The sequence below is a fragment of the Amblyomma americanum genome, chromosome 8, assembly GCF_052857255.1.
Source record: "Amblyomma americanum isolate KBUSLIRL-KWMA chromosome 8, ASM5285725v1, whole genome shotgun sequence".
NCBI lineage: Eukaryota > Metazoa > Arthropoda > Arachnida > Ixodida > Ixodidae > Amblyomma > Amblyomma americanum.
Genome location: NC_135504.1, coordinates 60748760 through 60774633, shown reverse-complemented (window position 1 = coordinate 60774633; position 25874 = coordinate 60748760). Strand labels below are relative to the sequence as shown.

General features: G+C 48.9%; 2 protein-coding genes and 1 long non-coding RNA gene across 3 annotated transcripts in view; all 3 read right to left on the bottom strand.

The window, feature by feature from the left end:
• LOC144102418 (sodium-coupled monocarboxylate transporter 2-like) overlaps window positions 1-25874 on the bottom strand; it is a 639582-nt gene that overhangs the window by 214979 nt on the left and 398729 nt on the right. The window lies entirely within an intron of this gene.
• Window positions 925-19463, bottom strand: LOC144101522 (uncharacterized). Its single transcript, XM_077634694.1, has 7 exons — window positions 19435-19463; window positions 16610-16772; window positions 15331-15455; window positions 13879-14026; window positions 12001-12168; window positions 2432-2593; window positions 925-1107 (listed from the first exon to the last, which is right to left on the bottom strand). The coding sequence occupies exons 1-7, from the start codon at window positions 19461-19463 to the stop codon at window positions 925-927; spliced, it is 978 nt and encodes a 325-aa protein (XP_077490820.1).
• LOC144100901 (uncharacterized) lies at window positions 20791-23533 on the bottom strand. Its single transcript, XR_013307886.1, has 3 exons — window positions 23442-23533; window positions 21997-22020; window positions 20791-20926 (listed from the first exon to the last, which is right to left on the bottom strand). It is a non-coding gene; the product is annotated as an uncharacterized LOC144100901 (long non-coding RNA).

Here is a 25874-nt window from a genome sequence, read left to right as displayed (position 1 = left end):
GACTTCTAGCGAAATCAGCCTGCAGAAATTCATGGCGTTAAAGCGCTTCTGTCAATAGCAACTGCTGTACAACAATACTCCAAAAACACTAAACCTGCAACAATATAGAAACTATCATTAGAGAACAATACAAAGGGTGTTAGGCAAAACAATATGCATAGTTCCAGTTTTTTTGTGGCATCCGTTACTCACCCTTGAGCAGAAAAATGCAGTATTATCTTTCTAACACAGCAAACTTATGTTCTCACAATATTGTTAGTATCGAATCACTAATATAATGTGCACAAAAACCGCTTCCAGATAATTAAATTGAACAAAGCTATGCACCTGTAAGCACTAAGAGAGCTAAAACTGTAGACTAAAGCAACTCTAAAAACGTGCTAGAAGCGGTTCTCGACTCGTTACAGACTGTTTAGAAAAGTAAGGAGATCATTTGGTGCGCCACAACAAGCTTGTTGCCGGAAACAATATCTGCACGCTCGAAAAAAAAAACTACGTCGCCGTTTAAATTTCGGGCTTCATTAAAAAAAATACAGCAGCCAAACCCGACAACAGGCCAACGGCTAAACACGAAGGCGCAAAAAATTCGCGACTACCGAAACACAAAACAAGAGGAGGAGTTGGAAATATCACACTCTATTCTAATCGTCAAGAAGGTAGAGACTGTGCTTTAATGCACACTCCTGGCCCAAGTGGGGAAGGAGATTCAAATGCAGAAGCAATGAAATCCGTGATAGCATTTGAACGTCAACACAATAAAAAGTAAATGAGTGGAGGTAGGAGGCAAGGGAGAGCTGTTTGAGTGACGGGCTGGGTCGAAAGGTAAAAGGAGTGTTCAAGTTCGTCAACCTGCTGACGTCTGCAGCGCCCACGTGGAAAAGCGGAAGGGTTACAGATGCAACCACTTCAAGAGGGCCACGTGGCCTAGCCCGCAGAGGGCGCTCCGTAGGTGTTCACGAGGGCGCTGCGCACGGCCCCAAGGAGCTCGTACTTTGCGAAGGTTATCCTCCGACCGGCGACAGTGATGTTCACCGCCTCAGAGTCTTCACCGATGTCGTCAAATACGACGCACTTGTCCCCTTTGTACGCCTTCAGCATCTCCGTCACCTGCGAACACGCGGGGGTGACATAATTCTGTAGTAGATCGCCTATGGGTGAGGGGTTAGAAATTCGGAGTGCCGAAGGGTTACTACTCAATACGGCATGTTCCTGTAACCTCTCAAACATGGATATGTAAACCGCCGAAAGGATTTCGGTGCCAGAGCATTTGCGTCATTGTCATGCAGGTTTCGATTCCTCTGTAATAATATTAATTGATTGGTCAGTTTCTTCTTGACGTCATAAGGTTCACGTGACTAAAATTATCCACAGAACTGAGCAATTCGAAATTCCTCACGAACTTTTCCATTTGATCCGGAGAGGGGACGTGACCCCGTGATACCATCACAACCTAGCCACTGCACTGTGAACAAACCGCCCAACGTTGCCAAATTCATTGTAGTTGCCACCTACCCACCGTGGCGCAGCGCTCGAGTTTTTACGTGAGCTCGGGAAGAGCAACCTGTGCTGGAAACAACCACCTTCCGGGGCAGTGGAGCATCGCTTACTCGCCGCAGCACTGCGGCATTGGGCGAAGAACTCCCCGCGTTCTATGAATGTGAGTGAGAAGGTACAGACGTCATTAACGTCGCGTGACCACCAGTGGACCAATCGTAGGGCATCGCTTAAGATGGAAATGTGAGCACCCTCAGAATTTGAGAGTTGGCCCAGTGCCGAAAATTTCCAAAGACCTCCAATATTTAGAAAGTAGGCCACTCTAAAAAATAGAAAATAATGCATTAGTCGGTCGGATTAGTGTAATCCCATATGATAATTCAGTGCAAGGTACTCGAATATTCTAGGTAATGACACATGCACATCTACACAAGATCAACGAAACCGGTTCCAACCGCCGTTTTGGCGCTCAAATCGCAAGAAATTTAGTCACTCCTTACCCATTAGCGGACACTAGACTAAATGATATCGCATTGTGTTCCTTAAGAATGTGGTTAACAAATCTCCCCAAGTTCTTTATGGAGCTCCAAAGTAGCCCCGTGTTACAGCAGGACATGATGTAATGAATGTTCAAGCCGCGCAAGCTTTTTAGGCTAAATTGCTGCAGCCAGACAGCGCCCTCTCCAAATTCTCATGGCTCTCGGCTGTATGAAATGACGTCATCACAAAGCGCATGCATGTTGTCCACTGCCATTGTCCACTTGATCGATAGGTCGCATAGCCCTTTTAAATGGGCCACGTTATTGTTTTCACCATATTCTCTTATAGCATTCCTTCACATCGTCCTTGCACAAACACACATCAAGATTTTAACTCGTTCGCCATTTACGGGAATTGCCACTCAGTTTTTATTGCAAGGCGACCGAAATGCACGCACCTTGTACAGCAGCGTGTCCCCGGTGTCGTAGGCAAAGAATCGCCGCAGTTCGCTTCCACTGAGATAGCGCCAGAAGTGGGTATGCGTGGTGTTGTCGAAGTAGTAACTGGCCTCTATTTCCTCCACTGGATACCTGCCTGTGCTCGCGTCTTTTGCGACGAACTGCGAATATCGCCGCGCAAAGAAGGCAATCCGCTCAAAAACGGGCGCAACCAAGGCGACCGAAACGAGGTAATTATCGTCCCAACCTCCCAACAGAAAAAAAAAATAGTTCTGAAATTTCATAGCTGCAGTTATCAGCTGCCGAAAAAACGTTCCGCATACGTCTGCTTTACAGATTTCTTAAAATTAGGCGAAGCCGCCGCGGTGGCTCAGTAGTTACGACGCTCGGAGCTGACCTGAAAGACGCGGGTTCGATCCCGGCCGCGGCGGCGGAATTTCTATGAAGGCGAAATTCTAGAGGCCCGTGTACTGTGCGATGTCAGTGCACGTAAAAGAACCTCAGGCGGTCGATATTTCCGGAGCCCTTCGCTACGGTGTCCCTGATAGCCTTAGTCGCTTTGGGACGTTAAACCCCAATAAACCAATAAAATTAGGCGTCTAACGTTAGGTGAAATACACCTATGGAATTAAGTTATGCGGTCAGGCCAACACAGTTGTAGATAGTGAGGCCGTCAAACACCTCAGGAATTATAATCGAATAGCAAACTCTACAGTGCCTGCAACAAGCGGTCATCTTTATATTCGAAACTTATAAGCAGCCGAATTGCTGCACAATATAATCCGGTAAAAGTTTCCTAGCATGCGTGGGTTCCGAGATACGTGCCTTCAAATTTCCAGCTCAACCCTCGTATTTGCACATGCAAGGCGGCTACGCTCGGAGCGAAACTATTCCAGGTGGACGCGTCAGTTCGTCTGACGCGAATTTAAGCATGGCCTGACACGGTTTTTCATGTGTAAACAACCGAAATCTTAAGCCTTTGGGGCCAATTTCTAGGAACACGAGGGCTCTATAAAAATCCCACCAAACGCACTAGTCTAGAAACGTGGCCATCTCTTTATTTCAAATATTATTATTCAAGCTAGATATTGTAGACAAAAAGGTTATTGATAATGTCGCAATGCTTTGTAATGGATGTTTATTACTCAAAGCTGCCTGCACGCGGCTTTAGCGCTTTGTTTATAACGCAAGAGGCGTCTAGATTAATCTAGAATTATCACATACCGGTGGTAAGGTAAGGTAAGCAAACTTTATTGGATATTTTAAGGAATTCGCGGTTGCAGGACCCGCGGCGTCCTCGTCTCAGGCGGTCCCGGGTCCTGTCCTCGCAAGGTCGGGCCCCTATTCCAGGGCTCCGCTGAGCCGCGCTGCCTCACAAGCGTGCTGCACCAGGGTCCTTTGGACTGTGATCTCGCTGCTGACGAGCCGGCTCTCCCATTGCTCCGCACTCTGGTGTTCGTGTTGGTGGAATGTTCTGTTTCGCTCACACTCCCACGTGATGTGGTAGAGTGTCGGCACCGCCCCGCACCAAGGGCATGTGGCCTTGTACTGTGTTGGAAACATCTTGTTCAGTAGGTGTAGGTTGGGAAAAACACCCGTCTGCAGGCTGCGCCACCCGGTCGCCTCCTCCTTTGTTAGCACCCTGTGTGGCAGTGGGTACCTATATCTCATGCCCCTGTATAGGCCCAGGTGCTCCGCGTACCCCCGTCGCAGGCCTGGGTGTAGAAGTCGTCCGGTTGCCCCGCTCGGAAACTCAACTCGCGAGCGAGGCCGTCGGCCTTCTCGTTCCCCTTAATGCCTGCGTGCCCGGGTATCCATATCAGGTTGTGCATGTGTTTTCTATCCAAGCATTTCACCTTTCTGAGTATGTTTAGGGCCACGCTACCTATTCTCCCTCTAATGTAGTTTCTGCATGTCTCCTTCGAGTCAGTAAGTATATTTAGGGATTTGTTTTCCCTGGACCCATTAGCTACCGCCAAGGCTATGGCGATCTCCTCGGCCTCTGTTGCGTCCGCAACCCCGGCTGCTGCGCATGTAACCAGGTCTCCCTTGTGATTGACCACCACCGCTGCGGCCGTGCGTTTCCTCCCGGTTAGGTACAGTGACGCATCCGTATAGACTGTGCTTTCCAGTTGGGCCAGTCCCCGTTCCTCATACTCGGCTCTCGCTTTCCGTCTGCCCTCGTGCAGGTTCGGATCCATATTCCTAGGCAGGGAGGCTACCCTAAGTATTCCCCTGATTCCGTCTGGCACGTCCTGGTACCCGTCCATGTGACCTTGTGTATCCACCCTTATCCTTTTCAGTAGCGCCCGGCCTGTTGTCGTGCCACGGAGTCTCATAGTTTGCGCTCTGAGCAGGGCTTCTCCCAGTTCGTAAAAGGTGTTGCTGATTCCTAGTAGGAGCAATTTTTCGTTTGATGTATTCCTGGGTAGATGGAGAGCTCCCTGTCTGTCTTCGTTGTCACTTGGTAGGGCAAGGAGTATGTGACACGGCTGACTATCAGGCTGTTAACCAGTCTGAGTGTGTCCTCTTCTTTCATGCCATATCTCCTGTGTGAGACCCTGCTGATCATTCGCCCTACCTGCTCTGCTGCTTTATTTATTAGGCTAATGGTGTGGCTGCACTTCCCACTCCTTTGCAGCCACATACCCAGCAGCCTTATCATGTGCTTTTCTGGGATTTTCTTCCCCTGTAGCCTGTCCTGTTTCTCCCCGAGCGAGCCTTGGGTAACCCATACCATGACGTCGTCCGCGTACATCGCGTGTTGAATTCCCGGTATTCTTTCCAGTTGCCTTGCTAGCCCGATCATCGCCACGTTGAATAGATTAGTGAGATAACTGATCCTAGGGGTGTGCCTTTGCATGGTGTGGAGAAAGAATCGCTTCTTAGCTCTCCCAGACCAACCGTTGCAGTTCTGTCGCTTAAGAAGGCCCTGATGTAGTTATGAACCCTTCTTCCGCAATTGGTATTGTTGATGCCTTCCATAATGGCCGCGTAGCTGACGTTGTCAAAGGCTCCTTTGATGTTTAGGGCAATGACCACGTTTTCTCCAGCCCTAGGCATTGTGGTAAGGACCTCCTCTCTGAGTTGTAGCAGTATGTCCTGAGTGGATAGATTAGCTGTGAAGCCGAACATGCTGTCTGGGTATAGCCTTTCTCTCTCTAGGTGTGTTTGGATTCTTTTGGCGATTATCCTTTCGTAAAGCTTGCCTAGACACTACATTAGGGAGATCGGCCTTAGGTTCTCGATCGAGAGCTTTTTGCCTTGTTTCGGTATCATGACCACCACTGCGTGCTTCCACTCTGCTGGTACTACGCCCTCCTGCCAAAGCTTGTTGAGGTACTCGACTAGTTCGTCTATGGATTTGTCGTTGAGGTTTCTGATTAGCGGGTTGCTGATCTTATCTGCCCCCGCTGCCGTGTTCTTGGTGGCGGACCTCATCGCCTCAATCACTTCCTCCCTGGTGATGGGCCTATCCATGTTCGCATTCTCTTCGCCTCTGTATTCCTCCTTGTAGCTTTCTACCTGTTCCTTCCCAAAGCATTTGTTCCGGACCTCTTCTAGTAGCTGTCCTTCAGTGCCGCTGTACTGATGCACTAGCCTTTGTATTGATTTGTTGTTTTCCGTTTGCTTTGGGTTGGATCCATGAGAGCCCTGAGTATCTGCCACGTCCTGGCTGTACCGAGCGTGCCGTTCAGCGAGTTGCTAAACTGTCGCTAGCCCTGTCTTGCCAGTTGTGCTGCGTACTGTTCTGCCCGGTCAGTTACCTCAGCGATCTTTCTTTTGAGCTTCGTATTTAGCTTCTGCCTTTTCCAGCGCTTGGTGAGCCCGCGTCTTGCCTCCCACAGCCCGAGGAGTCTTTTATCCACTTCCGGTGCCTTCTCCGTCCTATCCACTTCCTTCGTGTGTGCCTCTTGTATGCGCCTGAGTTTTTGGCGCCACTCCTCGGCGGATCTGATGCCGCGCTGTGCGCAGTGCGCCCTAAAGGCATCCCAGTTCGTGATTCGTGCCGTGCCGATTTTCCTTTTGACGGCCTTGGCTACCATGCTTGTCCTGATTATGAAGTGGTAGCTTCCTGGATTTTCGTGTAGATTTTCCCACTCCACTTGACTGTTTCCTCTCACGAAGGTTAGATCCGCGCTAGTATCTGGACTCACGCTGCTGCCTTGCCTGGTTGGCTGACTTTCGTCAGTCAGAAGCTCGCATCCAGTGTTCTCTGCCGCCGTGCATATGCAGCGTCCCTTCTTGTCATCTCTAGGGTATCCCCATCTTGGACTTTTTGCGTTGATGTCGCCTGCTATGACCAGGTTGTTGTGGCCTGCGATCTTCTTCGCTTCCGCAAAGAGCCTAATGAAATCGCCATTTGTTTGCCTTGGCGGGCTATACAGGTTAACTACGAAGGTTCTTTTGGCTTTCGTTTTCTTCTTGGGAATTATCTCGGTTATAACATTATCTATTTGTGTGTCTTCTATCTGTTTGTGTTCTATTGCCACCAACCTCTTGCTGATTAGCGCGGCGGTGCGACTGCCCTCCTGACATGTGTAACCCCTGAGAGTCGGGGTGTTATTTGTCTCTTGTACTAAAACTAAATCTGGTGGGGTTCCTCTAGAATATATGTATTGCTGCAGGAGACCTTGCTTGCGTGCGTATCCCCTGCAGTTCCATTGCCATATCTCTAGTTGCTGGCGTCGTTCTGCCATATTTGGTTAGCATTGCTCGTACTGGGGGTTTCGGTGCTGAACCTGCGCTCGTTGAAGAGCCTGTCCCTGGTATGGCGGAAAATCTTCAAGCGCCAACCAATCGTTAAAAAGATGACGTTTCGGCCCCGGCTTACGGGGGTCTTGTTCACAATGAATGAAAGACAGGAGTGAAGGTAGGTTATATAGGTTTCATGGTATGACGCAAGCAGCGAGAATATATCGGGGGTAGATTGCCTTCGTTGCGATTAAGCGTGTTTGCCGTCGTCTGAATATAAAAAGATTCTAGGTAAAGCCTTGTCGTCTTGCTCTTTTCTATTCCGATTATCTTCGCGCCGTCCCAGTCGATGTAATGGCCCTCGGAGATAGCATGATCAGCCAGTGCGTTTGTTGCCACGCGCTTGTTCTTGACATCATTTTGGTGCTGCTGCAATCTTTTCCGAAAATCACCTTTTCACCGATATAGACATGCTCACAATCAGCGCAGGGAACCCTATACACGATGCCCGGGAACTTCTCCTTCTTTATCTTGTCTTTTCACTGTAACCAACGCGTGTCGCAGCTTCTGCGTGGGTACATGTGCGACGTCGACTTCGTACGACTGTAATATGCGGGATAAACTTTCACTTACTCCGGGGACGTAGGGAATCGGAATCCTTTTCTTCTTCTCTCGCTGGGGTTGCTGTGGCGGCGGGTGAGCTAGGCGATTCTCGGATTTTTTAATAAAAGAACTGGATAGCCCGAAGCCATCAGGTCGCGGCGAACGGTGTCCAGTGGCATCATTAACAGTGGCATCATTAACTGTTCTTTGTGTAGTTTGACTCTTTATGTAATTTCTAAAGCTTTGCTCTTGCATATCCACTTTCTGCTGTGTTTGTTGCATTTCGTTGCGCATTCCCTGCATTTCGTTGCGCATTTCCTGCATAAGTTTCATTATCGGGTTATCTGTTTCTGTGTTTTGCTGTGTGTTTTCTTCCACCTGGGTTGGTGGTGTGGGCGTTCTTATTGGCACAAAACCTGCCCTGTTCTCTTGTTTTTCCCTAATTATTTCGTTTAGTTGCTTTCTTAGCTGCTTCATCTCCTCGCGACACTGTTCCAGCTCGCGTTTAAGGCTGGCGTTCTGATCCAATAATTTTGTTTTGTGTTTTGTGTATTGTTTATGTTGGAGTGCGGAGCAAAGAGCGATTTGGGAGGACCGTCTCGCCAGCTCACCTGTGTGCCGCAGCCATTTCTCTCCTTTTGTTGCTGCCCCGGCTGCTGCTGCTGCTGTTGCTTGCCCGTGCTGCCCAGGGGTGGGAAGGACTCGTCTCGGTCGTTCCCCTGGTTTGGGTTCCAGTTTCTGCCGCGGCTGCGGCTCCGTGACTTGCTTCGGTCCGGATCTCTGCTCTCGTCTCCGAACCATATTGGTCTTCTTCCCCGGCTGCGGCTTCGACTACGTCGATTCTGTTGTTGGGGTCTCCATCACAGCTCACTCGCTGGTTTCAGGCGCTGCTTACAGTCCTTTGTGCCCGCCGCGTGGTCGCCTCCACACAACATGCATTTAGGCGTGCACTGGTGTGCTTCCGCTGGGTTTCGGCACCCGCACTGTCTGCAGGTCCTGGCTTCTGGGTTCGGGCAAACGTTGATCCGGTGTCCTTGTTGGCCACAGGTGTAACACACTTGCCTCGTTGGCCGGTATGGGTAGCACCACATTTCCCGGTTGAAATGTGGTGGACCGGTGGAACCAATTCTACGTTGTTCGAGAACGCTGTGGCTGCCTTGCATTACAATTTTTGAAAGTTCTTTTTTAGCATTAAATTCAGCACGGCAGAGAGCGGCGGGCATTCTATTAAACGCCCGTCAAGTACGCTGCCGCCGAGTCATTCAGTTCATGTGGTCTAGTCCAATAAGCACTTTATTTTGAAACCCATTTTCGCTCCCTTCCTCGCTGCCAGATTGCAGTCACCACTTCGTGACATGTGGGGGAGGTGCTGGGTGGCGGACGTGCTTGATGTCTTTGTCGACATCACCTCCTGACAGCAGCCGAAGCAGCCCGAGCCACCCCGAAGAAGACACCGGAAAAACCACAGAAACCGTCCTAAACGAATAGGAACTGCCGAGCTGCCGAAGTCTTCAGAATTTGTGTCTTGAACACGGACAACTTCCGAACCACACACGAGTCCACAAATGCTGCTCAGCGTCAACGTCGACAATGACTACAACACCGGCGTCCTTTATCCTTCCCGAGCCGAGAATACGGTCCTCGTTGAATGGCTCACCATGTGAATATCCTGGAGAATGGCTTGAGCAGTTGGAACGTGTGGCCGTGACCAACTAATGGGACGACGTGACGAATGTAAGGCATGTTTCCTTCGCACCAGAAATCTCAGCCATAATTAGGTACGAAAACCACGAAATTTCTCTGGTGACATGGCAATTGTTCAAGCGAGAGTTCGACACATTCACAAGCACCTTTAGATAAGAAAAGCCGCAGCTGCTGCTGCAATCACGCATCCCCGATAGACACAGTGATGGAATTTTTCATGACAGGAAGCACCTTTTGACGCGCCGATGATCACATGAAGCAAGAGAAAAAGGTGGAGCTTTTGGTGCGATGTACTGAAAAAGAACTCTTCCACTGGTGGGACCCGAAATCTATCGAAGACCATCCCTCAATTCACTAGCGAAGAGACCACCGTTGACAAAACCCTGGAATGACAAAACCAGTTGTTCGGCGAGTTGTATCACCTGTTATGAATCACCTGGAATGACGAGCTCATCATTCCTCCTAGTCGGCTCCAAGCGACCTCGACAACCCTCTCGAATGGCACAGCATTCGGATACAACTTGCGGGGGTCCCAACCGCGACATTATACAGAAACAGCTCCGCCGCTGGTTACCATCCTCCAACGAGCCTCTAGTACAGACACTCGGGGAAATTCTTCGCGGAGATGTGAACCATACCATTGGCTCCACGTCTCGCCTCCAGAGGTAGCTCTAGCAAATACCTACGCATCTGCTGTACGCAGCCCACGTTCGACACCCTCTAAGCCCTCATCTAAGTGAACCACTTGTTCCAGAACACCGCGCTCCTGCCCCCGCACGCCCAGCCTGCGAGCGACGCTCAAGACCAGAAAAGAGACGCTTAGAAGACCTCCAACATCGTCCGTGGTGCTTCCCTTGCGGTGAGGTTGGCTATATTCTTCACCACTGCTCGTACCGACGTACCGTTCTTTGTGGTTTTGCGACTGACGCACCACGGCCATGCTCCGGCCAAGGCCGACTATCCACGGGGGCCGTCTACCTACGACGACTACCTTCGTGGGAAATATGTGCCGACCCGCATTTTTCGCTCATCATCGTCGTCACCCTTGTGGTTCGCGTCGCCATGCCGCAGGTACGCAGCTGCGGTACGAGGAAGGTCTATCAGCCCGTGTCTGGGAAACTAAAGACTGCGACATTAGGAGGTCAGATTGCTCATGAGCGAAACACTGAAGATCGTCCATGACCCTGTAGTACGAACAGGCCGCACTCATTACGCCGACGCCGCATGCAAACATGAGCTCGACCACGAAGCTATTCGACTTCAGAGTGACGCAGCCACCCAGTCTCTACTACGCACCCTACTCATAATGTTTATTCCTTGACGAAGACGTGACCCGACGCTGACGATGATGTGCAATGCAACAGCCAGGCAAGCTACTCTTGCATTACAGGCAAGCTGAGGCGAGCTACCCTGCATTACAGTCAAAAATCATCCACAAAACTGCGTACCACACGCAGACCAACGGCCTTGCGAAGCGCTTGAACATGACCATAGCAGACATGGTTGCCATTTATGTCAACGCCGAACAAAAGTCTTGGTACTTCCATGCAGCCTTGCATCGTCTTCGCCTACAACACCGCGGTCCAAGAGACCACCAATATGCCTTTTAGGCTCGTCCATAAAGGCAGGCCACGACCGCGCTCGATGCCATGCTGCCCAACTTAACATAATTTGGACGTCGCCTCCTACGTACAGTGCGCTGAAGAAGCTCAACACTTGACCTGGCACCGCTATAAATACCAACACAGCACCTACGTCGAAGCCACGCGGACAAGCCGGTGACCGTCTATGGTGGCAACACCTCCCCTCGCAGCGCAGCGGCACATCGCTTAACCACTACACAACTGGGCCAGGAGTAGCATGACTCCCAGGGACCTATAAATATTAAAGGAGTATGGACACCTAACTTTTGGATGCGTGTTTTCTTGTTTCTAATGATGCCTAAGGCATTATTATACATGGATTATCACCAGGCATTCTTCTACGACCGCTTAAAAAATTTATAATCGCATTTCTTTCTCGGGCTGCTTCGGTTTCGGTTCCAACAACCGAATGAGGACTGTGACATCAACGTGTGCCTACAGGTCACGTAAAACATGAAAAAACTGCAATATAATTGCTGCTTCCACATTCCTTGTCATTACGGCACTGGAGGAAGCCTGGCTTCAACACTGCAGTACATTTAAACGATGAAGCAGCGATTCTCACGTGACTGGTCACAGCCATCGTTCGGCTGTTAAAACCGAAACAGCATGTCAGATAAAATTCGGTTACAAATTATTTAGCCGTCGTTGGCGAATGTCATATGGGAGGGAGGAGGGAGGGACTTTAATGGAGAAGGAGAGGTCTGCCTGGTTGTCTCGCATGGTGATTAATGCGCAGTAGTGGCTTCAACATCATTGTGTACATACTCCTTCAAGAGAATGACCAATTCTGCATATATGGGCGTTAACCCCTATCCCGTAATACCCTTAAGGCAGACTTCAATTTCTTGAAACCAACTTTGTTGTCATTTTTAGGAGCGAAAGGAATATTACTGTAGCGGGTGGATTTCTTCAATACTCACCCGCAACCGGTGGTACCGCTGCACTTTCTCGTTGTCCCGCATCGGGTAGACAAAGTCAATCTTGGCCACGCTGCTGTACACGTAGTTGATGGCCGAGGTGACAGAGAAGCAGAGTCTGTCTCGACCCAACACCCGCTTCCAGTGCGGGAACTCCAGCAGAGTGTCCAGCTGAGCAAAGATGCAGCAGCAAAGCATTCTAACTGTTTACAGAAAACCATTGACAAAGGCTGGAGGGTCGTGCTCATGTGGTGGCAGTCAAGGAGCAAGTGATGCTTACAGAAATTTATAGTTAAACCTTGGCAGTGCCTTCATCATATCGTCAACAATGCTGCTATCAGTACATAAATTTAGACTCACTGAACAAATTTATCACTGAAATAAATTGAAAAAGAATGACAGAATAGCGTTGTACAAAACGTACAACGTAAACAAGGATTATATATTTTAAATATTGAAGATTTGTTCGGCCTGAACTTCAAATTCATACTAACAGCGGGCAAGCGTTGGACTCCTTTAAGGAGGAGATAAATGCGTTACAGAAATAGATAGTAGACACAACCTTTTTTTTAAACATGGCGTTACTCCGTGATTGTAGAACTCGTGCCTTTTGCTGCCCACGCTTGCGGTATGTTGGAGTATGATATTAAAAGCTTTCTTTTGGCGCCTGATGACCACAAGATTCCTCATTTATTCGCTGTTTATTGCTTTGAAGTCGACCTTGACTGCATTTGCACCGAAGCTAAGGGGTTAAATGCGCACTAGACGTGGGCTCTCCACCTCATGCTATTCTGGCGGCTGGTCAGAGGGCGCAGTGTCACAACTCTACATAGCTCCACATGTTTCGTGTAATGAGAACAGATTGCTGTGGAGCAAAAACTCCCAATTATGGCGCGAATAATCTTGACACCTTCTTGTAGACCACACTACTCTGAATAGTGGGTGTCTAACAGCCAATTGTTCCGAACTTCCCATTTATTCGACCACTCGCATAACCACTTTCACATCGTGTGCATTAACCTTCGTGTAAGCGAAATCCGCTTGAACAACATTTTGTCCGCCTTTGGCCTTCAGTTACCAAGTGCCTACTGCAGCATGTTAATTATTCACCGAAATAAGATGCATTTGCTAAAATAATACCACTGTTTAAGCGTTTTGTACTTTTTGATACGTCGAAACAAAGCCTCTCGGTGGCGTGGGGCAGAAAGACAAGGTATATCAGTATAGAAAGTGATATATGCTCTACTTCTCAGCTGCGATAGCATGCATTATCGAACGGTATGGTCCCTTGAGCCTATAATCATTGTGCAGAACCGGTCTGTAACCGTGGCTGTCAACAGAGGAGTAGGTAGCTTCCGAGGAATTTGTTATTGGATTTTGTCTGCGCCTTTCCTGCACCTTCCTTGTTTATTGCAGGAAAGCACTGAACATGAACTCATCCACTGGCCAGCAGTACGCTGGAAGTACAGCCGAAGATTGAATAGCCGAAGGACGCATCATACGACTATGTAGAGCCGAGACTTGTAACGTAGAAAACAAATATGCGGTGTTGCCTTACGCAGATAGAGTGCACTCAAAGAGAAACAAAACAAGTGGCGAGAGTTCATAGTTTTGTGGGGACATGCGATTATGTCATTTGCTGGATTAGGGTCGTCGCGACCAGCACAGGAGAGGAACTGCGAAGACTATTCTGCTGCAAGGGACATATCAAGGAGAGATTGGCATAATTTTACAGGTTCGGCAAGTTGTGAATCGCCTTTTGAATTCATGTTAACAAGCACTAATGCTTGGCCTGTCTCTTGCCTCTTCCACCTTTTTGTGTGAACTCAGTTTTGAAGGCAAAGAGTCGGATCCACCGGAGAAAAAAAAATGCAGACTCACCATGCCTCGCGTGCCCGGGCCTGGTGCCCTCAGGGGGTTCGGAGGTGAGGCGGCCAGGTACGGAACATTGTTGCCGCCCCCGCGCTGCAATAAAATGTTGGGCTCGTCCGTACTGTTGCTGGTGCTGATTCCTACCAGATCGGCTTCCCTGCGCAAGGGCAAAGGGCAGCAGTGTATTGCTGTCAATAATGCAAGATGAGTTTCTTCAGCTTAAGACCTCAGCGCCAGCTGTTAAAAACCGAAAACATTGGATATCGACTGCTGGAAAACATAAATGCTTTGCCATAAGGTACAGTCTTGGTAAAAAAACTTCAGGCCACTGTGAATGGGGCAACAACGGCTGCGCTACGCTATCGCGGGACTTACACTGCCGGTGCGGGCAGATACTCTCTTGCGCAATAGACAACGAGGGCAAGGGAAGCTGGCACCTTACTATCCGGTGACGCGTGACAACAGCTCTCGCGAAAACCTAGGGCGGCGTTCGTTCTGCCTGCAACATGCTTGTAGTACTGCCACCGCTTTAAGGCGTTTTGTGCGAGTGAATGCTATGTCCATGGCGAAGGTGTCCGATGTCTATGCAATGAGTGGTATAATAAAAATGGCCTAGTCAACATAGTTGTCCATTATTGTATTTTGGCCCTACACATTCAGAGGCCCGTTCCTTCGCTTTATTCTGATTGATTATTTTGCGTTTTTTATTGGGTCGCCTGATAAGGATGCATATTTTTATTCTTTGGCTGTGCAACGGATAATGTGAGTGAAGATGAAGTGAATGAAGTGCCTCGGTGGTGCGCGTGCTCTGGACTCGGGTGCTCTGTGCTCTATGCTCGGTGCGGGCCCTATGCTCTCGGCCTGTTTGCTTTGTCCGGGGCGTTCTTGCGTCGTTCTCGCCTTGGACCACGTAACAGCTGCTTCTAGTGAGCGGCAAATGTTGAAATGTAACCTTGGCTTTTTCACACTGCAGCTTTGTGCGCTCCCAAGTTGCATTTAACATGTGGGACATTTACACGTCGTTCTTTTAGGACACAATCAGAAGCCGCAGTTTCGACTACAAAGGCTCGCTTCAGAAAGGGCCTGTAATCGTCGTTCTAATTCGCAACATTTGAGATGCGTAGAGCCGACTTCAATAGGAATCAACATGATTCTTAAGGACTCAGGCTAGCCTCGCCTTTACCATGAACTCCTTTATTTATTAAGGCAGTGCTCATAGCTTATACAACAGCAGGTAACAGCAACAACGCCTTTCAAGAAGGACCGACGAAAAACTATTCAGTGCAAGCAAAGTCGCAGGCTTAACAGAGATTTTCAGTTGTCTAGATACAGTGCCCTATCAATTATGTTTTTTACACGTTAGCAAATTTATGCTTACGACTCCCTAGTGTTCTCACTTATCTTACGACCTGTTTCCTGGTACTCAATGAACCAGACAGAGAATATTAAAGGGCGCCTTACTTTAGTATGTCGGCGACCATTTTCTCCGGGATGTAGGCATTGCCACCCGGCCAAATGGCCGCCGTGTGAATGAAGAACCAGTTGGTATCCAGGATAGGACCTCCGTATTTGTAGCCTCGAAACATCTGCAAGAGAGCATATCAAGTCGCAACGAATAAGGATTCACACTGCGCATAAACTGGGTTCGCTATTATGCTGCCCTGAATGTGAGCAAAGCTTCATCTAACATCTATTCCCAGCAAACTTATATCTTATAGCTCTTTCTCGCTAAGTTTGATATCAGTGCGGCAGATCAAGAAGATATGACTGCTGAGAAATTTGATCTGAAAGTGTACAGAGTTTTTTTGCACCACTATGTGAAATCTTCCGACGACCAGACCGCGAAATGCCTCCGCGATCAGCGAAAAGAAGTAGATGGGGATGTGGATGGCGGATCGTAATCATACCACAAACCGGTTGATATCAATATGTATAGGCTAAAACCCAAAAATACTGCCGGCCCTTTTTTAGGTTCATTGGCACACTGCCCCTAGTTCTCTGCAAGGGCTCTCGTTTACGTTTCGCTCGCAGTTATGAAGATGCTGGCCTATGCGAAAAATTTTGCTCTGACCAACCGCGGCTTCGATGGAGGCGAAACGCAAAAAGCAGCCGTATGCTGTTCGATGTCAGTGCACGTTAAAGATCCCCCGGTGGTTGAAATTAGTCCGAAGACCTCCACTACGGCACCTCTTTCTTCCTTGCTTCTTTCACTCTCTCTTTTATTCCTTCCCTTACTGCGCGATTCTGGTGTCCACGGAGATGTGAATAATCCTTCCATTTCCTTTCCTCAAAAACCATTTTTTTAATTACTGCGTCTTGCCGTAACCTGCAGCGGTGGCTCAGTGGTTAAGGCTCTCGTCAACTGAGCCAGAGTACCAGGGTTCGCACCCGATAGCGGTGGCTGCGTTTCGATGGAGGCGAAACGCAAAAGGCGCCCGTGTGCTGTGCTATGCCAGTGATGTTAAAGACCCCCAGGTGGTCGGAATTATTCAGGTGAGCTCCACTAGGGCCCCTCTTTCTTCCCTTCTTCTTTCATTCCCCCTCTATCCCTTCCCTTGCGGCGCAGATCTGGTGTCCACCGAGATATCTGAGACAGTTGCTGCGTCATTTCCTTTCCTCAAACGCCATTTCCAATTTTTCACTTTTAAACAACCTGAAACAGTGAAAACGCCTTAGGAGAATAGAACAATACGGTTCGTCCAGAGACGTGTGAGGCCGTGGTGGCTATTACGCAACTCACGTGGCTGTGTGGCTCAGAAAGTCCTCTAGGCCTCGTGTCCTTCCCGATGCTGTTGATGATAGAAAACCCGTGGAAGTCGGCCTTAGTTAGGATTCCGCTGAAGTTGCCGTGGAGGGTGGCGTGCATTGCATTCCGCAGGGTTCTGGCGTCCCACAGACCCGCCCTGCGGAGGAAGAGGAGGAGGGCGCACGAAGTTAGGAAACAGGCGGTAAGAGTTTACCTCTGGGTGGACACTTTAACTGCGCCTGGAGAAAGGAGGGGGAGTTACTAAAGGAGAGGTGAGAACAAGTTACTCAAAGACAGCGTAATGTCTACCCCAAAGCACAATTTTTTGCAAATGCGTGCAAGTTAGAAGGCTGAGGCGGGGATGTTCACAAACGTTGAATATTCAGGCGCCCACGATACAGCTCAAGATTTCAACAAGCTGTCGCCTTCAGCGGGCCAATTCCTGTAATTTTCGGCTTCAATAACAGGGCTAATAATTAATGTTGCCACTGTGTCGTATTCAGCATAAGAGGGTCAGGTTTCTTCAGATAATTTAGTGGCGCTGTCGCTGTTGTCAGAAAGGAACTTCAACCTTTGACTAAGAACGCAATCGAAGATTTTACCTGACATTCTGGTCAGAGTATCAATATGTCAAGTTTGATTAGATGCCTGATAAGACGGCGCATGACTTTTGTTTTAGCTGATGGTCGTACAAGTATGCGATGTGCAACCCGTTATAAATAGCGAATTCTGCCTAGGTTTTCAGTATTTAAGAAAAGTTTTGAAGCAGGTTTCAATTCATTTCAGTAAGGCATCTAGCAGACTTTTTTCTCTTAAAGCATAGCCAGGTACATGTGAACCCACACAGCCTTGAAAGATGCGAATAACAACGTTCACTATAGTAGGCCCAATAACCGTTTAAACGTCGCAGTAAGCAGCAGCGTCTCGAAGACGACAATTTATTTTTAACACTCATATTCTTTCTAAAATTATACTCCGAAAAAATGGAGCCACATTTACAATATTTTAGCATGTTTTCTTCTATGTCCCATTTTTAGAACATTGATGTTTTTCACATGCATAATGTTAATGTCGTCTGAAAGAGCTCTTTAGGTATGTGTAAAGGAAATTTCTTCTTGCGATCTGAAGAAAACCTTATCGCTGCCGTCGAAGTCTGGATTCTAAAGTTCTATAGCGCCAATGTCAGAAAAAAAACACAATGCTTCAATATATTACCTTGCACCGTGCAAGCCTAAAGCAATTACCACTTGTTTTTTTTTACATACCGACACCTCATGACACATATCTTAAAACCAGTCTAACGGATACCCTGAGAGGAATGTTACGTCATGATTTGTAGATATCAACGCTGATCAGAAATTGCATAAAAAATCATCTCAGAAGATGCAAACATTTCCGGCGCCTTTTTTTCGTGCTCCTTGCCAAGATCTTAATACTCGAGCTTTTGTTATGCATCTGTTATGATGATTCAGGATGTGTGGGGTTTAACGTCGCAAAGCGACTCAGGCTATGAGGCACGCCGTAGTGATGGGCTCCGGAAATTTCGACCACCTGAGGTTCTTGAACGTGCACTCACATCGCACAGTAACGTATCTGTTAGTGCCGGACTAATGTGACATGAATATTCTTTGGTCCAGATTGGGGTTTTGTGCCGTGGAGTAAAACAGACGCATCGAGATACACCTCTATTTGTTGGAAGTTGCGGCCACTAGGCTCACCTGCATTTGGAAAGTGTTCGAAAGTTTAATGTGCCTCATGTATTCCTGCGTTTCGTTATCTTTCCTACGGTGGTAACACACCAGGTCGATTGAGACAGAGCGGTGAATTTTGATATCCCCAAATAACAAACTTCGCGTACAAGTGTAATAGCATGTAAGACGAGTTATCACTAGAGCACTGTTACAGAAGTGAGCGTCTTTACATTTGCGATTGAAAACGAAGGAAAATATTTTTTTCGATTGGGAAGATACCTCTTCCCAGGAGCTGCACTACTAGAGAAGAGTTAGGCCGGTGGGAGCCCTGCACACACATATGGAAGTGCACACTTTCTCTGGCACGGCCTGGCTGTTTGGCATGCGCCACTACTGGGTATACGGACACGCACGCAGGATTACGTACAACAATAACTAACAGTGACACTGACAGTGACTGTGACACAATTCCTTAACATGGTACTTATGTATTGCGGATTAACGTTCAATGCTGCTGCAGTGTCACTAGACGAAGTTATTCCTTGCGTTTCCAGGGTTGTGAAGGACACAGGCGCTGCTATGCGTCTTAACATTTCATGGATAACTGCTAAGAACGTTTTAATAAAACACGTACCCCCTTGATGGACAGCGAAATTGAGCAGCTCTTGTAAGGGCTATCCCTGCCATGGTGACCATAATCTACGAGCTTGGGGGATTTTACGATTAGGCGCGGATTTAGAAACTCACAGCGCAGTGTATGCATCGCACACAATGGGCACCGAAACCCAGCAATGAGGGTAAGGGCTAAAATTTGTTAAAAAGTACGGTGAACAGTCTGAGCAATGCAGGGAACAAGATTAATGTCGGCCGCATGTGAATCTTTTACATGCGCTGACATCTGGCACCTCGCGGGCGAATTTCGAATTTGTCTCCGTCGAAACAGAGCTGCTGCGGTCGTGATTCGCTGCCGCCACTGCGTGCTCAGCTGCTGAATCTCATAACAGCTCACGCACTGCGTCATTCCAGGCCATTACCTGCATAAAGCTCTAGTTGAGTCATATTCTAATGATTACTCCATGATCTCCTTTAGTAATGCGCAAAACAGCAGGAAGTCTAGTGAAGTCTCACATGAGCCTGATATAGGCGGTGCCCCACATCCCCAGAAACCAGCGAGATTGATTGAAGGCTATCCTGCTGTTCTTGAAATTGCTGTCCAAAGTCCGGTAGGAACGGAACCTTCGCCACACGTCTGCGTTCTCATCGTAGTAGAGTTTCACGGTGTTATCTGCAAAGCCAAGAGAGCAATCTAAAGACACCACTAAAACCACAGACACCTGCAAATAAGCTATGATGAATAACACTAGAATTGCTCGCACAAAAAAAATTAGGTTAACAGAACTCCTAAATGTTTTGATTCGAACGCTATAGCCCCAAAGGCATAAAGTGCAATCCACGCTTATCCGGTCAGCTGTACGCTCAAAGTGGTTTGTACACAAGGCTGATAACTGGGCGGGATGGTACTGAATCATCTTAAAACCAGTTAAAGACGCAGCTCAAGAAAAAGAAGAACAGATGACGTCTAGACGCTTTTAGTGCAGTCCTTCGGTCAGAATACACTCCCAAAATCAAAACAGTTGAACAACGTAATTGACCAAGGGTAACATGATACGTCATTCCGTTTGAACTAAATGTCATTCCTATCCGCATGTGGATGAGATACCCAGCACCAGGAAGCATGAACAAGTTTACCACTTGGGGCAACAATTTTGTCCAAAGTGGTACAGTGTGCATGTCAGTTTCTTCCCTGAACACACGGCACGCTCCATCATTAGAGGAAAAATATGGTTAGCCCAAGTTATATGGGACAAGTTATAGCTTAGTATAGACAGAACTCAAATTACAACGCATTAACGAGAGTACGAAGCCAGTTGATCTGTTTGCGCACCCCACCCATTAGCACCCTCATGGGGACATCTCCTGACGGCGTCCTTACCGTCCAGAATAAGAAGGCCCACGAGATGACGTGAGGGAGGGTACGAGTAAAAAAAGATTTGTGCGATCCAGCACGGAAAAGTTTGTCCATGTGTGGTGAAAAGTAGAAAGAGCTCAGTACGACAAAGTGCTTACATGGCAGCATAGGTAGGAGTGCAGATAATGTTATTTATGTAAGCCTAGAAAAGTTGCAAACGAGAAGAGGAAGATGTAGTACAAATAGAATGAGTGGAGGATAGCCTAAATGGTACACATTGACCTTAATGTCAGCATCCAGTAAGAAGTGACGAGCACAAGAAAGAATCGACGATCCGTTAGAGATCACAGACCCCATCCTCGGAAGCGCATTTGCGCAATGACAGCGGCACTCTGCGTTCAGCTGATGCACGTTAAGGTGAGTATTATTTTTTTTTAATTTCGGGCTGGCAGTGCATGCCTAGATAAAAAGGACAAATCAACGCGTCGGGTAACTGACCTACGGCCTTCTTGCCTTCAAACACGAGAGGCTGCTGGTTGGCCTGGTAGGAGTACACGAAGAATCGTATGTACACGTAATCTGTGCAAGCAGGAACCGTGCTTCTCAGCCGCTGGGACAGGTACTCGAACACACATATGAGCGTGAAGGGTCCTGAAAAGCAAATTCGACAGTCGGAAGAAACGCCACCTCTATTACCTGTATATTAAAATTGCATGGTTGCTGTGGTAACTAGCTCAAATGTCGGTAATTATTAGCATTAGAGTACAGTGGAGTATCGTAAACCACGGCTCGTGCAGCTCTGGCCGCTACCACTGCGAATTCGCTTTGAAAAATATATTTTAAAAATTCTCTGTGAATAAATTTCTTTGGCTCGATTTTCTTTGGCAAGCGAAAAGAATCACTGCTCGCATTTGTACGTCCAAAATTTGTCTGCGATACTGAGAGCGTGTTGAAGACCTTGTGCTCACATATTTATTAGGCAATTAAAAATATTAGTGTTTATGCATGACATGGGCTTCAGGTATGCCGCTTCACGCATATCGCACAGCTCTTTAAGGATTAGAGGCATCAATCTATTGGGAGTGTTTCTGAGCCTTGGCAGGATGCGTACGACGTTGTGAAGATGGATATCTGCGTGGAACATAGATATCCACGTCCGGCAGTTTTTTTCTTCCGGAACCTCCATTTCGATTTCAGTTGACAGACATTGGTTGCGAGGTCACAGGTCACTATGAGATCACGTGAAGCACATAAACTCTGCAATGTGAGCGTTGCTTCCTGCTTTTCTTTCATTCAAACCTAGTAACTGTAAACTGTTCCAGAAGCCAAAATGGCAGCAAGTCAACCACGAGATGTCACATCGCAAATTTTGTGCCGCATGTGGTCTGGTGCTCATTTGTGACATCGTAACTGACCTTAGACTTCTAAAACCTAAACTGCATGGAAGAATATATTCATTTATAAAACGGGTACAAAGTACAGGGATATTTCCAGAGGGGATTAAAGTATACGAGTGTCTTACCCACTATTAAAATGAAAAATACAGTACAAATATTTCGCGGTATCTACCCTCTCAAAATGCCAGAGCTGTCATCTACACGTAATGAAACCTACTCGTAATGTGATCTACACGTAAGGAGATTTACACGATAGAATTCGTATCTAAGTTAGTAATTATCGGGATCAGGCCGCGATTACGCCAGGCGGTCAGGAGTACTTACGATTGTCCTGAATTGTCGTCGCCCCTGTACCAAAGGTAAGAAAGAGAGGTTAGTTCCTAGTAGAATAAAAATAAAATCTAATCAGAATAAAGGAACGCACATCCAGTCACACAGTATAGAAGAGAAGTTATTTTAGGTACCTGCTCGCATTGCACCACAAAGTAAAGCCCCTGTCCAGCCCTGTCGAAGCCGCTCAATTCGACCAACAAACTAATTCTTGTTTTAAAGGTACCAACCGTTTTAGCCAAGAAATTGCATATTATTGTGCTACAAAAATCGAGCTTCTGCGCTCCTGGTTGAATGACTACAATTGGGAGAGAGGAAGTCTGGAAATCGCCGCAAGCACGACCGCGAAGATCTAGCCTAGGCTTTCGCTTAGGTCTTTGCGGTTTGCACAGTAATCATCCGGCGGAATACTGAAGAGCAGTGCGTACACGCATAACCAACATCCAATCTCCGCAAACTACCTCTATCGTGATTTTTGCAGGCACTACGAACGTCCAGGTACAACTGCAGTGTAGATAAAAAGAGCAAGCTCATTAGGTATTCACTAATACCGCAACAAATAAGGAACGAAAAACTGCTTAGGCTAACAAAAGCACTCGCTATGCCGCAGCAGTATCCTTAACCATAAATAAAAGCAGTCCAAATGGAGGACTCTTCTGTATAAACGTAAGCACAAATCAGTCCATGAGAAAAGGAGCGCGAAAACAAGACGACGGACGAAGACAGGACACACAGCACGAGCGAAGTGTTCTGTCTTCGTCCGTCGTCTTGTTTTCGCGCTCCTTTTCTCATGGATCAATACCGACTCGGCCAACTTTTTCCCCTTGACAAGTCAGTCTTCTCACACTGGTCACTTTTCTGCACAGCAGCACGTCTTGAAGTACCGACGTTCATTTAGACGCCTTGGTTTCTGTCTTAAACAAGAAGGAAAACATCCCCATGCCTTGTTCAAGTTTTGCGAGCGAATGGAGGCATAGCTTGCCATATACCGCACCCGACTTATTCTCTACAATCTCATGGTACTGGTTCACCGTAAGAACTGATGGGAAAGGTGCCTCATTTCGCCGACACATCAACGCCTTTGTACGTTCTAATACTCCAAAAGCGACCACCGTTCTCCCCGTGAAAACAACTGACACATGATTCTATAATCCGCAATCAGAAATTTGAGCGTATCACTCCAGCCGTGCCAGCTGCTAGCTTCCAGCTGGGTGTTGCGCTGACAGCTAGCCTCCGGGCTTTTCGAGTGACAGCCAATTTCTCGTTGTTCATTCACCCCTATCGCCCCGGCAGGTGGCGTTTGGCTCTTCTACTACCTAACGTGGTTGTCGATTGTTGCGTTACTCTGAAAGCGCCGCCGACAACAACGTGGAATCCAGGAATGCGCGCCAAGAGGCTAGGGTCTAAAACACCTCTTTTGAGTGGAAAAAAACACTCACTCGTGCTTCCAGTGATTCGTATCGTTGAAGTTCCGGCAGTACGGATGGTCGGAACAACAGGAGATGTTTTCAGTGTTGGAATATGAGTTTGATTGCCCTGGCTCGGATGCGTAGCATGACTCGTCGAACCACCATGATGTGTTGTACCTCCCGGGCCCCGACTCTGAGTCCGGGTCACCTGGCTGGAAAGTGTCGGACGGCCCGTCGGACCACCACGAGGTGTTGTCCTTCCCGGGCCAGGACTCCGTGTCTGCGTAACCTGGCTGGAAAGTGTCGGACGGCCCGTCGGACCACCACGAGGTGTTGTCCTTCGTGGGCCAGGACTCCGTGTCTGCGTCACCTGGCTGGAAAGTGTAGGATGGCCCGTCGGACCACCACGAGGTGTTGTCCTTCCCGGGCCCGGACTCTGTGTCCTTGTCTGGCTTGGGTGTGTAGGATGGCCAGTTGAAACACGAGGTGTTGTGCTTCCCGGGCCAGGACTCCGAGTCCGGGTCACCTGGCTGGGTCGTGTCGGATGGCCCGTCGGACCACCACGAGGTGTTGTCCATCCAGGGCCCGGACTGTGTGTCCTTGTCTGGTTTGGGTGTGTAGGACGGCCAGTCGAACCACGAGGTGTTGTCCCTCCCGGGCCAGGAATCCCCGTCCGGGTCACCCGGCTGGGATGTGTTGGATGGCCTGTGGGACCACCACGAGGTGTTGTCCTTCCCGGGCCCGGACTCTGTGTCCTTGTCTGGTTTGGGTGCGTAGGACGGACAGTAGAACCACGAGGTGTTGTCCCTCCCGGGCCAGGACTCCGAGTCCGGGTCACCTGGCTGGGATGTGTCGGATGGCCCGTCGGACCACCACGAGGCGTTGTCCTTCCCGGACCCGGACTCTGGGTCCTTGTCTGGTTTGGGTGTGTAGGACGGCCAGTCGAGCCACGAGGTGTTGTCCCTCCCGGGCCGGGAATCCGAGTCCGGGTCACATGGCTGGGGTGTGTCGGATGGCCTGTCGGGCCACCACGAGGTGTTGTCCTTCCCGGGCCCGGACTCTGTGTCCTTGTCTGGTTGGGGTGTGTAGGATGGCCAGTCGAACCACGAGGTGTTGTCCCTCCCGGGCCAGGAATCCGAGTCCGGGTCACCTGGCTCGGATGTGTCGGATGGCCAGTGGGACCACCACGAGGTGTTGTCCTTCCCGGGCCCGGACGCTGTGTCCTCGTCTGGTTTGGGTGCGTAGGACGGCCAGTTGAACCACGTGGTGTTGTACTTCCCGGTCCAGGAATCCGAGTCCGGGTCACCTGGCTGGGATGTGTTGGATGGCCTGTGGGACCACCACGAGGTGTTGTCCTTCCCGGGCCCGGACGCTGCGTCCTTGTCTGGTTTGGGTGTGTAGGACGGCCAGTCGAACCACGAGGCGTTGTACCTCCCGGGCCAGGAACCCGAGTCCGGGTCACCTGGCTGGGTTGTGTTGGATGGCCAGTGGGACCACCACGAGGTGTTGTCCTTCGCGGGCCCGGACGCTGTGTTCTCGTCTGGTTTGGGTGTGTAGGACGGCCAGTCGAACCACGAGGTGTTGTACCTCCCGGGCCAGGAATCCGAGTCCGGGTCACCCGGCTTGGATGCGTTGGATGGCCTGTGGGACCACCACGAGGTGTTGTCCTTCCCGGGCCCGGACGCTGCGTCCTTGTCTGGTTTGGGTGTGTAGGACGGCCAGTCGAACCATGAGGTGTTGTACCTCCCGGGCCAGGAACCCGAGTCCGGGTCACCTGGCTGGGTTGTGTTGGATGGCCAGTGGGACCACCACGAGGTGTTGTCCTTCGCGGGCCCGGACGCTGTGTCCTCGTCTGGTTTGGGTGTGTAGGACGGCCAGTCGAACCACGAGGTGTTGTACCTCCCGGGCCAGGAATCCGAGTCCGGGTCACCCGGCTTGGATGCGTTGGATGGCCTGTGGGACCACCACGAGGTGTTGTTCTTCCCGGCCCAGGTCTATTAGTTTGGGCAGTCGTCCGCCTCGAGCTCGCTTTCGAAGTACGTGGCGTCGGCGATAGTCCTGCAGAACGTGGTGTTCACCTTTTAGGGCAACTAGAATCGCTCCAAGCTGTACCGTAGATTGCCTATAATAGGAAGAATAACCAGAACTGGGCAATTAGCTCGTACCTGTGGTAGGCGTTTGCGGCGGACGGGATGACCCACCGGAATTAGGTGTTGTGCCTCGTCTTGTGCCAGTAGTGTTGCTCGTGGTGCGCCTGCGTGTTGCTTTGGACGAGAATGTAATTTTTTCATTTATATGTCATTAACAAAGTGGTTTCCATCACTTTACATCTGTTATAATGTCAGCTGTCAGGTTATATGTTTCTTTTTATTGCTGGTTGCTGTCCAACTCCTGTAATGAGTTACCCATTTAGATTTTACTAAATACCAGGTGTTTCACACAAGAGTTTACAGAATTTTTTAA